The sequence below is a fragment of the Pseudophryne corroboree genome, chromosome 8 (assembly GCF_028390025.1).
Source record: "Pseudophryne corroboree isolate aPseCor3 chromosome 8, aPseCor3.hap2, whole genome shotgun sequence".
In the NCBI taxonomy this organism is placed as follows: Eukaryota; Metazoa; Chordata; class Amphibia; order Anura; family Myobatrachidae; genus Pseudophryne; species Pseudophryne corroboree.
The window spans coordinates 368,914,649-368,928,571 of record NC_086451.1 but is presented as its reverse complement, the minus strand read 5'-3'; the positions used below and the strand labels follow the sequence as shown (position 1 = coordinate 368,928,571).

Below are 13,923 nucleotides of genomic sequence, written 5' to 3'. Positions count from 1 at the left end.
TTAAACAGAGGTTGTTACTGTGTGTTATTCCTTTGCTGATTGTGGCTCCATGCCCGTCGCAGCGCACCCGCCAAGTCCCACCTATCGCAGCGTCAGATGAGCGCGGCTCCATCTGTATATCTATCAAGGGGCCCAGAGCCAGCCATAGGTATAGGCAAACTAGACAATTGCCTAGGGCATTTAATATGCCTAGGGGCATCAGCAGCTTCTGCTGAATAAAATGATATGCGGCATGCCTATATTCTGTGTGTGCAGATACAGCCACAGTCTCACACAGTATATAGGCATGCTGCATATAATTTTAATCAGCAGAAGCTGCTTGTGCATCCTAGCCACATAGCAATGCAAATAAGATGCATTTTCATAAAAAAAGGTGCCCGAAATTAGCATTGAGGCAAGATTTGTGAGGACACATCTGTATCCAAGCAGAGGCAGAGGTCACAGTGTTAGTGGCAGTGTGAGTGCTGTGTGCATGTGAGTGGGTTGGTTGTGCAGTAGTGTTCGGAATATGTGTAAGGAGCATTATGTGTGTCATGTAAAAATGCATTAATAATGTGCAACATATGTGTAAAGGGGCACTATGTGTGTCATTATGTGTATAAGGGCATTAATAATGTGCGGCATATGTGTAACAGGGTACTACTATATGTGGTCATTATGTGTATAGGGGCACTAATAATGTGCAGCAAATGTGTAGGGGGCACTATGTGTGTCATTATGTGTATAAGGGTATTAATAATGTGCGGCATATATGTAAGGGACATTATGTGTAAAAGGTCATTTGATAAAGGTTGTCATAATATGTAAGGCACATTATGTTTATAAGAACATTAATAATGTGTCTCATATGTGTAAGGGGCATTACTGTGTGGAATTATGTGTATAAATGCATTACTAATGTGGCATTATGTGTATAAGGTGCTCTACTATGTGGCATTGCGTATAGAAAGGGCACTACTGTGTCGTCTAATGTGAATAAAGAGCAATAGGGTGTGGTGTAATGTGAATAAGGAGCAATTCAGTGTGATGTAATGTGAATAAGGGGCTCTACTGTGAGGAGTAACGTTTATAAGGTAAAGTGATACTACTGTGGGATGTAATATGAATTATGGACACTATCGCATGATAAAATGTGAATAAAGTTGCAGTACTGTGTTGTATAATTGGAATTGGGGTTACTATTGTGTGGCCATGACCCTTGCCAGCAAAAACACACCCCTTTTTGGGCTGTGCGCCAAATGTGCACACTGTTCCTATTTAAAATATAGGGGGTACAAACACCAAAATAAGGACTGCTATGGGTGAGAGGTGATGGTGCTGGGAAAGAGGTGCAAGGTCAGAGGCGGAACCAGCGGTGGTGCTAGGGGGCACCAGCCAAAATCTTGCCTAGGGCATCATATTGGTCAGGGCCGGCACTGAAGGGGCCCAGATCATGCATTAATGGTTAGCTAAGCCTCTAAGCATGGGGCCCTACCACCGCATTTCCCCGGTGGACCCTTGGTGCCCCAGTCCGACACTGTTCTGTATTCCAAACATGAACAATGCTCAAGAGGATAACAATATAGTAACAAGACATGGCAGACTAAATAACCAGGTATAAGCAATACAATAAGAAAGCATACTTGCCTACTCTCCCGGATCAGCCGGGAGGCTCACAAAAATCAGGTGGCGCTCCCGGCTTCCCGGAAAGGTAGGCAATTCTCCCGGAGTCTGGCCTCACCCCCTGCAGCCTTCCGCAATACCCATTCAGAGGGCAGTCCAGGGAGGCCGATGACGTGATTTGTGCTGAATCCTATCACCGTAGTTCCCCCCCCCCCCCCCCCCCATTCAATTCCAGTATTCTGGGCATTGAATAGCGAGGGGCGTGGCCACAATTACGTGATTGTGCATCCACCCCTGATGAGGCCACACACCCTGTTTTACCACCCTGGCTGCCCCCTCCCATATGGGGAAGCCAGAAAGTTGGTAAGCATGAGCTATTGTGAAGTATGGACTAATATTGTGAAAATTCTGCATTTTCATTAACTATGGCCCAGTGACCTCTCTGAGGAATGAGGTACTGGTGCTTCCTTGATGTGACTGCAACAGGTGAATTGGTACACTGCATGAATGTTTTGTTTAGCCCACAAAATAGCTGTCTCAGGGGCTGATTCAGAGGTGGACACTATAGCACAGCCGGTATCCGTTCAGATGGTCGACCATGTTATGGTCGACAGTCATTAGGTCGACCACTATTGGTCGACATTGACATGGTCGACATGGACACATGGTCGACACATGAAAATGGTCGACACATGAAAAGGTCGATATGAGTTTTTTAACTTTTTTTTCTTTTGGGGAACTTTTCCATACTTTACGATCCACGTGGACTACGATTGGAACGGTAATCTGTGCCGAACGCAGCGGTAGCAGAGCGAGGCACCTTGCCCGAAGCATGGCGAGCGAAGCGAGCCATGCGAGGGGACGCGGTGCACTAATTGGGGTTCCCAGTCACTTTACGCAAAAAACGACACCAAAAAAAGTTCATTACTTTGCCCCTGAGGGATTTACAATAACTGGCTGTGTGTGTGTTCATAATTCGCTTTATGAGAATAAAATTGCTTGATATGAATAATTATGTTTATAGGCATATCATATTAAACTTGGTTTATTTGAAACATGTTTTATAATTACATAGGAGCATGTCCCACTCCTACTTTACTGTTATGTAGAATAGGTCTTAAACCACAGCAACATATTATTGTAAGAGAATTTAGGTTTACAATTTTTGTATTTATTATTATGCTACAATATTCAGCTGGAGGGACAACACAAATAAAATCCTCAAGATGTTCAATTAGATAAGGTAGCAGAGAATGTGCTGGAAGAACCAGTTCTTCGGTAGCGCCAACTCCTTCAAAAAGGTGACCACGCCAGCCCAAAGAATGCTGGGAATGTTGAAAGCCCACATGTTCTAGATGTAAACTATGGTCAGCCAAAAATGTCTGCCTTTATGTAATTTTTTTTTTTATCAGGGGGCCGGCCAGCTGCCTTGTCACTTGTGATGTGGACAACTCCCTTCTTAGAAATGTCAGGTAGGAATATTAAGGTTAGATGAGAAGCACAACGCTTACTAGATGTACTGCATGCGCCATAGTGTCAGAAGGTGGAGCTACAACAGCCTGATTTAATGAGTTAGTGGGATGTGAAACTACCATGAAGTGAGCCCAAGCTAGTGGCAAATAGGAGAAAGAATACAGATTTATAGTCACTGTATTGCTGCAAAAGAAAGAGGGTTTTATCCATTGTAGCTTGTTGGGATCTAGTAAAAGTTATAGATCTGTCCAGGGATGGCATAAGGGCCAGGGCACTGTCATAAACGTGGTGGACAGTAAGACGCAATGAAAGACTACATTTGCTGAACACAAGGTCCATTGGGCAGATGCGCTAAGTCTTGAAGAATGATAAAGTGGAAAGAGATAAACTACCATCCAATCATCTCCTAACTGTCATGTTACAGGTTGTGTTTGAAAAATGACAGGAGCTGATTGATTGGTACTTTATCTTTCTCCACTTTATCACTCTCAAAGGCTTAGTACATCTGCCCCTATGTCTTTAAAGGGATATCACATACTGTAGCTGCCATGTTGCTATGTGGGAGACACCATAGCAACCTATAGACTGGAGTTATAATTGACTTCCCCATCTCCTCTGAATGTGGTTTGTGTAGGGCTCTATTATGTAATCCACACTCGGAAGAGGTTAGTTTCCAATGTGCGATGATATTTAAACAGCTTGCAGTGGTGCTAAGGTTGGAGCCTGGATCCTTGAGATCAGTCCACTACATGACTACTATCCCTACACAAACTTGAAACTACCGAATTAATACGTTTATTATTTCACCAAATAACTAGAAACCACTTTAATCCTCACCCTTCCCATAAGGGACCAGACCAAACCAAGGTCCAAGATCAATCCTTTACATCATCTAAGACATCCTTTCTGTTCTTAACACGCAGTCAACCTGACACATAAGTCATCAATGTTCAAAACCACAAATGTATACTTAAGCGAGTGTGACAGATCCATGTTAATGGTGACAATTCATGTACAACAATAAAGTTGTGGAGCTGTAGTGTTATATTTTCTATTTTCACAAGTGACATTTTTGTCAGCGCTATAGTGTCACACCTAGTGAACGTGTGCACCACACACCAAATACCTGCAAAATACAAGTATGGGGGCATTCCACTGACTTACTGTAAAGATCCCTGAAAGTGACCCAGATGTAATGCTACAAGAGAACTACTAAGACCGATTTCACTCGAATCTTTTAGCATTCTAAAACCTAGAAGCTTATATAAGTCGATTAAATAAAAACTCAAATTACCTGGCAGGGCTGGATTCCAGCATTGTGTTGTCTAGGGTCTGTGGCACTCTGTATCTGGATTCTGTAACTGTAGTAGTCGTGCTTTCTCTAGAACGTGGTGCAGGTCTGCAATGCAAAGTTAGACTTTTGGGAAATGACTAGAAATAAGCAGAAACACTGCTACCGGTACCAGGCGTATAATAAGAAGCGCTGTCTGCCTCATCCATCGATACTCAGCCAGAAGTAAGGCATTCAATTAGTCTTGTAATTAACACTGATCTCCATAAACTGAGAGCAAATATACATATGACAACAGAAATGCACTGCCATGATTGCATCTTTTTAAGTTACAAATTTAAAATTGTAACGGAAATAGCAAAATGTCTGTTGTAGCGTAAACATTTATTGATCCAAGTCAGTGACTTGTCATTAGTAGAATTCATCTCACCAGATATTTTGTGACTTTTAAGCTTACATGTGAAGACAGCAAGACGTACTAAGTGTGAACCCTTGACCTTTATTTTAAGATACAGTATGAGTGAAGCACTGTGGGAGATCGGATAAATTAATTTAACTTGTGTGCGTCACTGAAAGAACATTAATGAGCAGGATGTGGTTCATTTCCCAACACTGACATGTCACAGTAAAATGTATATTCCTGCATAATGAGTCTGAGGTGTAAAGAACTATTGGGCATATTCATGAGTGATTACAAAGACATTTAATGTGGTGAAATAATAACCTGGGCGAGCTGCTTCTCTCTGACTGGGATGGTTCGGGTGTTCTTGAGGGCTCGGGTCGCGTCTCTGTGGTTCTAGTGGTCACAGTTCTCTTTTCTGGATCTGATATCGATCTAGTGACAAATACATATTGGTAAGTTCCCTGGTATGGATATATATATATAAGCAAAACAAGAAAACAGTGACCACAGTGACTTACAGTATAGGACAATATAGAGTATATTAACATAGCTGCATTGGCAGACGATACTGGAATAAGTATCAGGGTGGCAGAAATCCAAGGGATTTGGTGCCGTCGAAGGGAGTATGGAGTAGAAGGTAGTTTAAGTAAGAGAAATAAAATCACATGAGGGAAGAGGGTCCTGCTCATGAGAGCTTACATTCTAAAGGGAAGGGGCAGACAGATAGGGGTGACACAGATGGGGTAGTCCATGAGCATGGGACAGAGGGTATAGGATGAGAGTTTGCTGAAGAAGTGGATCTTGAGAGCCCATTTGAAGTTTTGTTACAAGGTGGAGAGTCTGTAGGGGAGGAAAGAGATCAGAATGTACAAAATCTTGGATGTACAGTCGGAGTGGGAGGAAGTATTTAGTAGGCAGGAGAGGTGCTGTGCATTAGTGGAGTGAAGAAGACCATCGGGAGTGTAAAGGGAGATAATGTCAGAAATGTAAATGGGAGAGGAGTGGGTGAGAGCTTTGTAAGTTAGTGTGAGAAGCCTGAATTGGATTCTGAAAGAAGAAGGGAAGCCAGTGAAGGGCTTATAAGAGAGGGGAGGTGAACGTAGTATATTTGGTGAGAAGATGAGCCTGGCAGCAGTACTGAGGATAGATTTGAGTGGAGAGAGGCGTTTGTCAGAGATGCCAGGTAGGAGAAGATTACAGTAGTGCAGCCTGGAGATGACCAGCGAGTGGATAAGGGCCTTAGTGGAATCCTGGGTGAGAAAGTGTCTGATTTGGAAACAGTTTAGAGATGAAACCAGCAGGTTTATGAGAGGTGCTGCATGTGTGGTTTCAAGAAGAGGGAGGAGTCATGGATTACTCCAAGACAGTGCACTTGAGGTTAGAGGAGATAGTAGTGCCATCAATAGATAATGAAATTGTGGGAGGTGAGGTTGTGTGGGAGGGTGGGAAGATGATCAGTCTTATGGCCCGTACACACTGGTTGATATATCAGTGAACGGCCTATATATCGCTGGTCCGTCGGCCAGTGTGTACGGGCGTTATGTATGTGAACTGTAAGAACATGTCACTGTCTTATTAAATGTTACTAATACACACTACAATGGGGGGAAAAAATGTACATATCCATCAAATTATTATTATTATACTTATTATTATTATTATCCTTTATTTATATGGCGCCACATGGGATCTGCAGCGCCCAATTGCAGAGTTAACAAATAAGCAAAACATGAAGAGAGTGACTTACAGTTCAATACGATATAGGACAAGTACAGGGTATATAAACATAGCTGCGTCAGTAAACAGCACTGGAATAAGTATCAGGGTGGCAGAAAACCGAAGGATTTGGTGCCATCAAAGGGAGTATTAAAAAGATGATAAGTAAGAGACGTAAAAGCACATGAGGGAAAAGGACCCTGCTCATGAGAGCTTACATTCTAAAGGGGAGGGGCACACAGACAGGGGTCACACGGATGGGGTAGAAAGTGAGCATGGGTCACAGAAGGCTTAGGATGAGAGACGGCTGCGTTTGGTGAAGAAGTGCGTCTTGAGAGTCCATTTGAAGTTTTGTAGAGAGGTGGAGAGTCTGAGGGGGAGAGGTAGAAAATTCCTGAACAAGGGAGCAGCACGTGCAAAATCTTGGAGGTAGGAGTGGGAGGAGGTAATCAGAAGACAGGGGAGACAGCGTGCATTTCCAGAGCGAAGAAGAGGAGCGGGAGCAGGGCCGAAACTAGGATTTTTGTCACCCGGGGCAAGGTAGTCATTTGACCCCCCCCCCCCCCCCCCCCCCAAAAAAAAAAAACAATAAAAAAAAAAAAAAAAATTAAACATTTTAAAATAAATAAATAAATGAATAAAAATATTATATATATATATATATATATATATATATCTCTTTCAGAACTTTTTTACCTGAAAAATTGCCTTTTCTAACATAAATTTCATATCCAGGAAAAAGTGTCCCCATTTTACACAGTACGACAGGCAAGTGTCCCCATTTTACACATTGCGGCAGACAGGTGACCCCATTTTACACATTGCGGCAGACAGGTGTCCCCATTTTACACATTGCGGCAGGAAAAAGTGTCCCCATTTTACGCATTGCGGCAGGCACGTGTCCCCATTTTACACAGTACGACAGGCAAGTGTCCCCATTATACACATTGCGGCAGGAAAAAGTGTCCCCATTTTACACATTGCGGCAGGAAAAAGTGTCCCCATTTTACACATTGCGGCAGGAAAAAGTGTCCCCATCTTACACATTGCGGCAGACAGGTCCCCATTTTACACATTCCGGCAGGTGGTGGGGAGAGGGAGGGAGAGAGAGAGAGAGGGAGGGAGAGGGGCTGACTTACATTTGAAGCGATTCTCGCCGCTCTTCAGCCGCCTCTCCCTCCTCGTCTGCGCGGCTCCCCCTTCTCCCTCCTCCCGAGTGCCCAGCTCGGGGGGGCGGGGTTCCGTGGAATGACGCATTTGCGTCGTGACGTCATGACGCAATCGCGTCATTCCGCGAAACCCCGCCCCCCCGAGCTGGGCACTCGGGAGGAGGGAGAAGGGGGTTTCAAAGTAAAAAGAAGTGCCGCGGCGGGCGCCCCGTGCGGTTGCACGGCTCGCCCGCCACAAGAAACGGCACTGGCGCATAGGGAGAGGGTGTTAGGGGGTCTCGGCGCCCCTCCAATCCGGCGCCCAGGTCGCCTGCCCCCCTAGCCCCCCCCTAGTTTCGGCCCTGGCGGGAGTGTAAAGGGAGATAAGGTCAGAGATGTAGATGGGAGAGGAGAGGGTGAGGGCTTTGTAAGTGAGTGTGATAAGCTTGAAATGGATTCTGAAGGGGAAGGGAAGCCAGTGAAGGTCTTGTAAGAGAGGAGAGGTGGATGTAGTGTGTTTGGTGAGAAAGATGAGCCGGGCAGCAGCATTGAGGATTGATTGGAGTGGAGAGAGGTATTTGTCAGGAATGCCAGTCAGGAGGAGATTACAGTAGTCCAGTCTGGAGATGACCAGTGAGTAGATAAGGGTCTTGGTGGCATCCTGGGTGAGATAGGGTCTGATCCTGGAAATATTTTTGAGATGAAAATTACAGGTTGGAGATACGTGCTGAATGTGTGGTTTGAAGGAGAGGGAGGAGTCAAGGATTACTCCAAGACAGCACACTTTGGGGCTAGAGGAGATAGTAGTGCCATCAATAGATAATGAAATTGTGGGAGGTGAGGTTGTGTGGGAGGGTGGGAAGATGATCAGTCTTATGGCCCGTACACACTGGTCGATATATCGGCCGTTCTATTGAACGGCCTATATATCGCTGGTCCGTCGGCCAGTGTGTACGGGCGTTATGTATGTGAACTCCGTCGTTCACAGACCTATCGCTTCGGCCCTGCAGCACAGCCGACGGCCAATATATCTACCGATATATTGGCATATCGCTGTGTGTCTACGGGCGATCAGCCGACCTCCCGCACACTCCCTGCAAGAGCCGGCGGTGATTGACAGCAACGCCCACCCAGTTCATGACGTCAGTCCCCGACAAATCGGGCAGTGTGTATGCACAGCACACTGCCCGATCCATCCATAGATATACTGTATCTGCAGATCAATTGATCTGCAGATATATCTATCAGTGTGTACCCAGCATTAGACAATGCTAAGTTTAAGAAAGACATCCAAGAAGAGATAGCAGAGAGACAGTTGGAGATCAGTAGCGGATCTTGCCTCGGGCAAGCAGGACTTTTGCCCGGGGCGCCGCCTTCCGGAGGGCGGCACCACCATCCGGAGGGCGCCGCACCATGGCAAGATCCGCTGCTGCTGTGCCTGCTGCTGACGATGTCCCGCTGCCCGCTGTGAAGGGAAACTAGATGCTACGCGTCTAGTCTCCCTTCGTCGGCTGCCCGTTGCGAAGGGAAACTAGACGCTACGCGTCTAGTTTCCCTTCGTGAAGAGGACCTTTACTGTAATGATGTGCGGTGCGCGCTGACGTCATCGCGCACCGCACTGCGTCTAGTTTTCCTTCGTGGAGAGGACCTTTGCTGTACGGTGCGCGATGGCGTCATCGCGCACCGCACATCCTACTACAGTACAGCGGGCGTAACTGACCACGCCCCCTGTATGAAGCCACACACCCTAATGCCGCCCGGGGCTGTTGGAGATACGAGTGAGGAGAGCAGGGTGAGAGGTCGTGGGATGGAAGGTAGATTTGAGTATCATTAGCATGGAGATGATATTGTAAGTCAGAAGAGCACGTTAACTCACCTAATGAGGACATACAGAGAGAAAAAAGCAGAGAACCAAGAACAGAACCTTGGGGGACACCTACATTTAGCGGAAGAGTGTGTGTGTGTGTGTGTGTGTGGGGGGGGGGGGGGTAGTAATGAGAGGAGACAGGGAAGAAACAGTCAGAGAGGTAAGAGGATAGCCAGGACAGGTCAGTATCATGCAGACCAAGGGAGTGAAGGATTTGCAGAAGGAGAGGTTGGTCCACAAAAATTAGCAGAGAGTAGTGGCCCTTGGATTTGTCAGCAAGGAGGTCATTGCAGACTTTGGTGAGAGCAGTTTCAGTGGAGTGGAGAGGATGGAAGCCAGACTTAATTGGTTCAAGCAGTAAGTAGGAGGAAAGAAAGGCACTAAGGCGGTTGTAGATAATACGCTCAAGGAGTTTGGAGGCATAAGGGAGGAGAGAGATGGGTCAGTAGTTGGAGAGGGTGTGTGGATCAAGGGTAGGTTTTTATTAAGAATAGAGGAGACAAGTGCATGCTTGAAAGCAGAGGAGACAGTGCCTTATGAGAGGGAGAGATTGAGGAGGTGGTTAAGATGAGAACAGGCAGAAGGAGAGAGGTTGCAGAGGAGGTGGGAGGGGATAGGGTCAAGTGGGGAGGTGGAAGGGGGGTGGGACAAATGTACAGTATGTACAAGGGACTGGAGATATCTGCTGAGATCCCCTTTTTCGATCCATTGGTTTCTACGTCCAAATTTACCAAGATCTGCATTTCAAAACTTCAGAATGCAATAAGAAGTTATAATTGTCAGGTCTAAAATCCAATAATTAATGAACAGGCCCCACAATGACAGACAGTACATAATACATAGTATTGCCATAGCAATAAAGGAAATCATCACTGTAAAAATGATGCATGTGTCAAGTATCACTAAATAGCATAATTTCTACTTAATTACTATATACTAAAATAATGAGACTACTGTTAACCACTTACGGATTATTTTTCGGTGTCGCCTCTGGTTCATCCAAGGATTCCGAGACTCTATATCTTGCCTCATTCACTGTTTTGTCAGCTTCAGGTTTCAGAGGCTGGCTAGGTCTGTATAATGTCACAAAGAACAAAGATTTAAAGGCAAGTTGTGGGTGACAAGATACAGTACTTACACCCTCTCACATCTCCAATGCCGGATCCCACCCGGGAATTGGAAACGGGTCCTTCCCGGGTGGGATCCGGCATTGGAGACTCTCCTACCCCTTTCGCTGGCTTCCAGACCCGGTAATATGCCGGGTCGGTTGCCATAGCGGCAGGGGGCGGCGGTGGGGGCGGAGGCGATGCTGGGAGATGAGCTCATCTCCGCACCGCCTCTCCCTATCTAATAAACGGGTCCCAGGTCGCATCGATCCGGGAATCCGTTTATGCAGACACTGACCCGGTATTCAACCTGGGAATAACACTGCTTATAACCTGGGTTGAATTACCGGGTCAGGCGACCCGGGAAATCGGTCTTGGCGCTTTCACACCGCACACTGACCCGTGTTGACCCAGCAATATGCCGGGTCGATACCGGGTTATTTGTGCGGTGTGAAAGAGGTATAAGAGTTAGTACATGTGAATCTCAACACACTGTAAACCCCAACACAAATCTAACTGAACCTTTGTACATATGCTTAGGCATACAACAAAAAATGTTTTTATTGAAAACAATTGCTTTAGTGATTATGTTTTTTTTTCAAATATTTGTTTTCATATGTTATTTTTTTAGTTTATGAAATGTATTGTGATTTTAAAACTTTCAGTTTCACTGTGCAAGCCTAAATCAGCTATCCTGTAAAATGTAGCTATACTGCATGTAGCATACCTCCCAACTGTCCCGATTTTGATGAGACAGTCCCATTTTTCTGAGACCGTCCCACCCGTGGGTCGCAGTGTCCCGTGGTGGGGGCAGTTTGGAGACCCACTCACCCACTGCAGAGCAGCAGTGAATAGACGCTGTGCGCATATTATTCACCTGGGGAGAGGGACAGGGGGCATGCCAGAAGCCCACAGAGCGCCCCCCACAGCAGCTGAAATGGGGGCGTGGCCTGCGATCAGGGCACTTCCCACAAAGTCACGACCCCTACCCACAAAGTCACGCCCCTAATTTCGGGAACGTGCCTTCGGTGCGTATTAGTGTCCCTCCTCCCAGCTTCTAAAAGTTGGGCGGTATGATATAGGTAATTTTTTATTGATGCATTTTCATAAATAGATCAAATGAACTCTCATCATTTATCTTCTTTAGGTTGAGTTTTGTACAGCCCTGGAAGTGCCATTTTTATGTCTTTGAAAGACAGACATATACTGTATGTCTATGGTCCACATATAACTGTCTATAAACTGCGGGCTGGGGATTTAAAGAGACAAAGATTGTTGAGTAACACAGAATTTAGGGCCTGATTCATGTTTGTAAGTAAAGCAAAAAAAGCAAGTAACTTTGTGTCAGGAACAAACCATGTTCCCATACACGGGGTGAAAATACATTCATATTTTTTCTGCGTAGGGACACACCCCACCCAAATCTATCTCTCTGCACGTGTTACATGTGCCCACCTGCAGTACAACATGGTTTTGCCCGGTTGTATGCTTGTTTGCTTTACTTACAAACTTGATTCACAGTGATTAGTAAAAAAAACTTTTGTTCACAGTTAAAGCGTGGATTCCTACCCGCCTTCTGCACCATATATGTAAAAAATATAACACAACTAGGGGTATAATTATCAATTATCAGGTTTTAGACCGTATAATTATAATTTCTTATTGAGGCAATAAGATAGTATTGTTCGCTGGGATGTATCAAATCTCATATCCAGGGACAAGGACTTCAATAGGAGCACGTGCCTGAGATGTGTAAAAGTAAAGTGATTGCTGATACAATCACTTTACTTTCAGATTTGGGACCCCAGTGGCCTACTCCACATGTGCGGTCTGCTTTCATTTCCAGCACTCACCTGTTAGTGTTCAGCTCAGGAGAGATTACAATGAGGGGAGCTTCTGCTGTTGGCTTCTCACTAATAACAAAGAGCCATATGTACAACCTGTCATTTACTTGGCAAGTTTTTAGCAGTTTATAGCAATCACAAGTCATATTTCACCTAAGCAAATGAATGGCAGGGAGGGAGGGGGGAGGGTTCTGGTTGTCTGGAAACCCATCTCCTATTGTCCAGCGGCTTAAAAAGCATATAGGTGGTCATTCCGAGTTGTTCGCTCGGTAATTTTCTTCGCATCGCAGAGATTTTCCGCTAATTGCGCATGCGCAATGTTCGCACTGCGACTGCGCCAAGTAAATTTGCTATGAAGATTGGTATTTTACTCACGGCATTACGAGGTTTTTTCTTCTATCTGGAGATCGGAGTGTGATTGACAGGAAGTGGGTGTTTCTGGGCGGAAACTGGCCGTTTTATGGGAGTGTGTGAAAAAACGCTACCGTTTCTGGGGAAAACGCGGGAGTGGCTGGAGAAACGGAGGAGTGTCTGGGCGAACGCTGGGTGTGTTTGTGACGTCAAACCAGGAACGACAAGCACTGAACTGATCGCACTGGAAGAGTAAGTCTCGAGCTACTCAGAAACTGCACAGAGAAGTCTTTTCGCAATATTGCGAATCTTTCGTTCGCAATTTTGATAAGCTAAGATTCACTCCCAGTAGGCGGCGGCTTAGCGTGTGCAATGCTGCTAAAAGCAGCTTGCGAGCGAACAACTCGGAATGAGGGCTATAATACGATTAATAGAGCTGCCACCACAACATGCAGTTTAAGAGACAGGGTGGAGCTGCTGCACATGATCAGTGGTAGCAGCTTCTTCTACCAAGTTTGCTCTGTGTGTGTGGCTCTAAGCACAGTAGCTGCCAAGAAGAAGAGACAGGAGCCTTACCATAAGGTGGGAGAATGTGTGTTTAGAAAGTGCAGTTCTGTCTCTACTACAGTAGTTCTATTCTGTTTGTGTATTTATTCATTTTGGGATGTTTAAACTTTTACTAACTACTTTTGTTATTTATATTAGCTAAATATGTTTGATACAGTCTTTACTATAGACCATCTATACTGTTAATTATTAATACTGTATTCCATACACTATTCAGTGTATAAAAAGACCAATGTGTACATATGCTGTATGTCCAGGGTTGGTACTAGGTTCTTCTACAGCTCCCCCAGACTTCCGCACTTGCACCAATGTTCTGCAGGGCGGGAGATTGTGGATTGCATTTGGAAATCCCCTTGTAGAAATCCTGCATTTGCCATTGTTCACTACTAGGTTACATCAAGATAATACAATGTAAACTACAAAAGTGAAAAGGGAAAATGCACAGAAGAAATAAATAAAAAAATACAGAGATTGTACTGAAGTCATAAAAAAAATCATGCCTTTTATGTCCTGCAATCCTCATACTATATATATATAGTGTATGTATATTCATAA

At 45.1% G+C, this 13,923-nt stretch overlaps 1 protein-coding gene across 5 annotated transcripts in view; it reads right to left on the bottom strand.

Moving 5' to 3' along the window:
• The window catches only part of ZNF185 (zinc finger protein 185 with LIM domain), a 344,343-nt gene that overhangs the window by 36,457 nt on the left and 293,963 nt on the right, over positions 1-13,923 (bottom strand). For all 5 annotated transcript variants that reach the window (XM_063937558.1, XM_063937560.1, XM_063937559.1 and 2 more), the window contains 4 exons: positions 12,460-12,519; positions 10,469-10,573; positions 5,091-5,201; positions 4,370-4,474 (listed from right to left, as the gene is read on the bottom strand). In XM_063937558.1, coding sequence (XP_063793628.1) covers positions 4,370-4,474; positions 5,091-5,201; positions 10,469-10,573; positions 12,460-12,519 — 381 coding nt within the window. The remainder of the gene's footprint in view (positions 1-4,369; positions 4,475-5,090; positions 5,202-10,468; positions 10,574-12,459; positions 12,520-13,923) is intronic.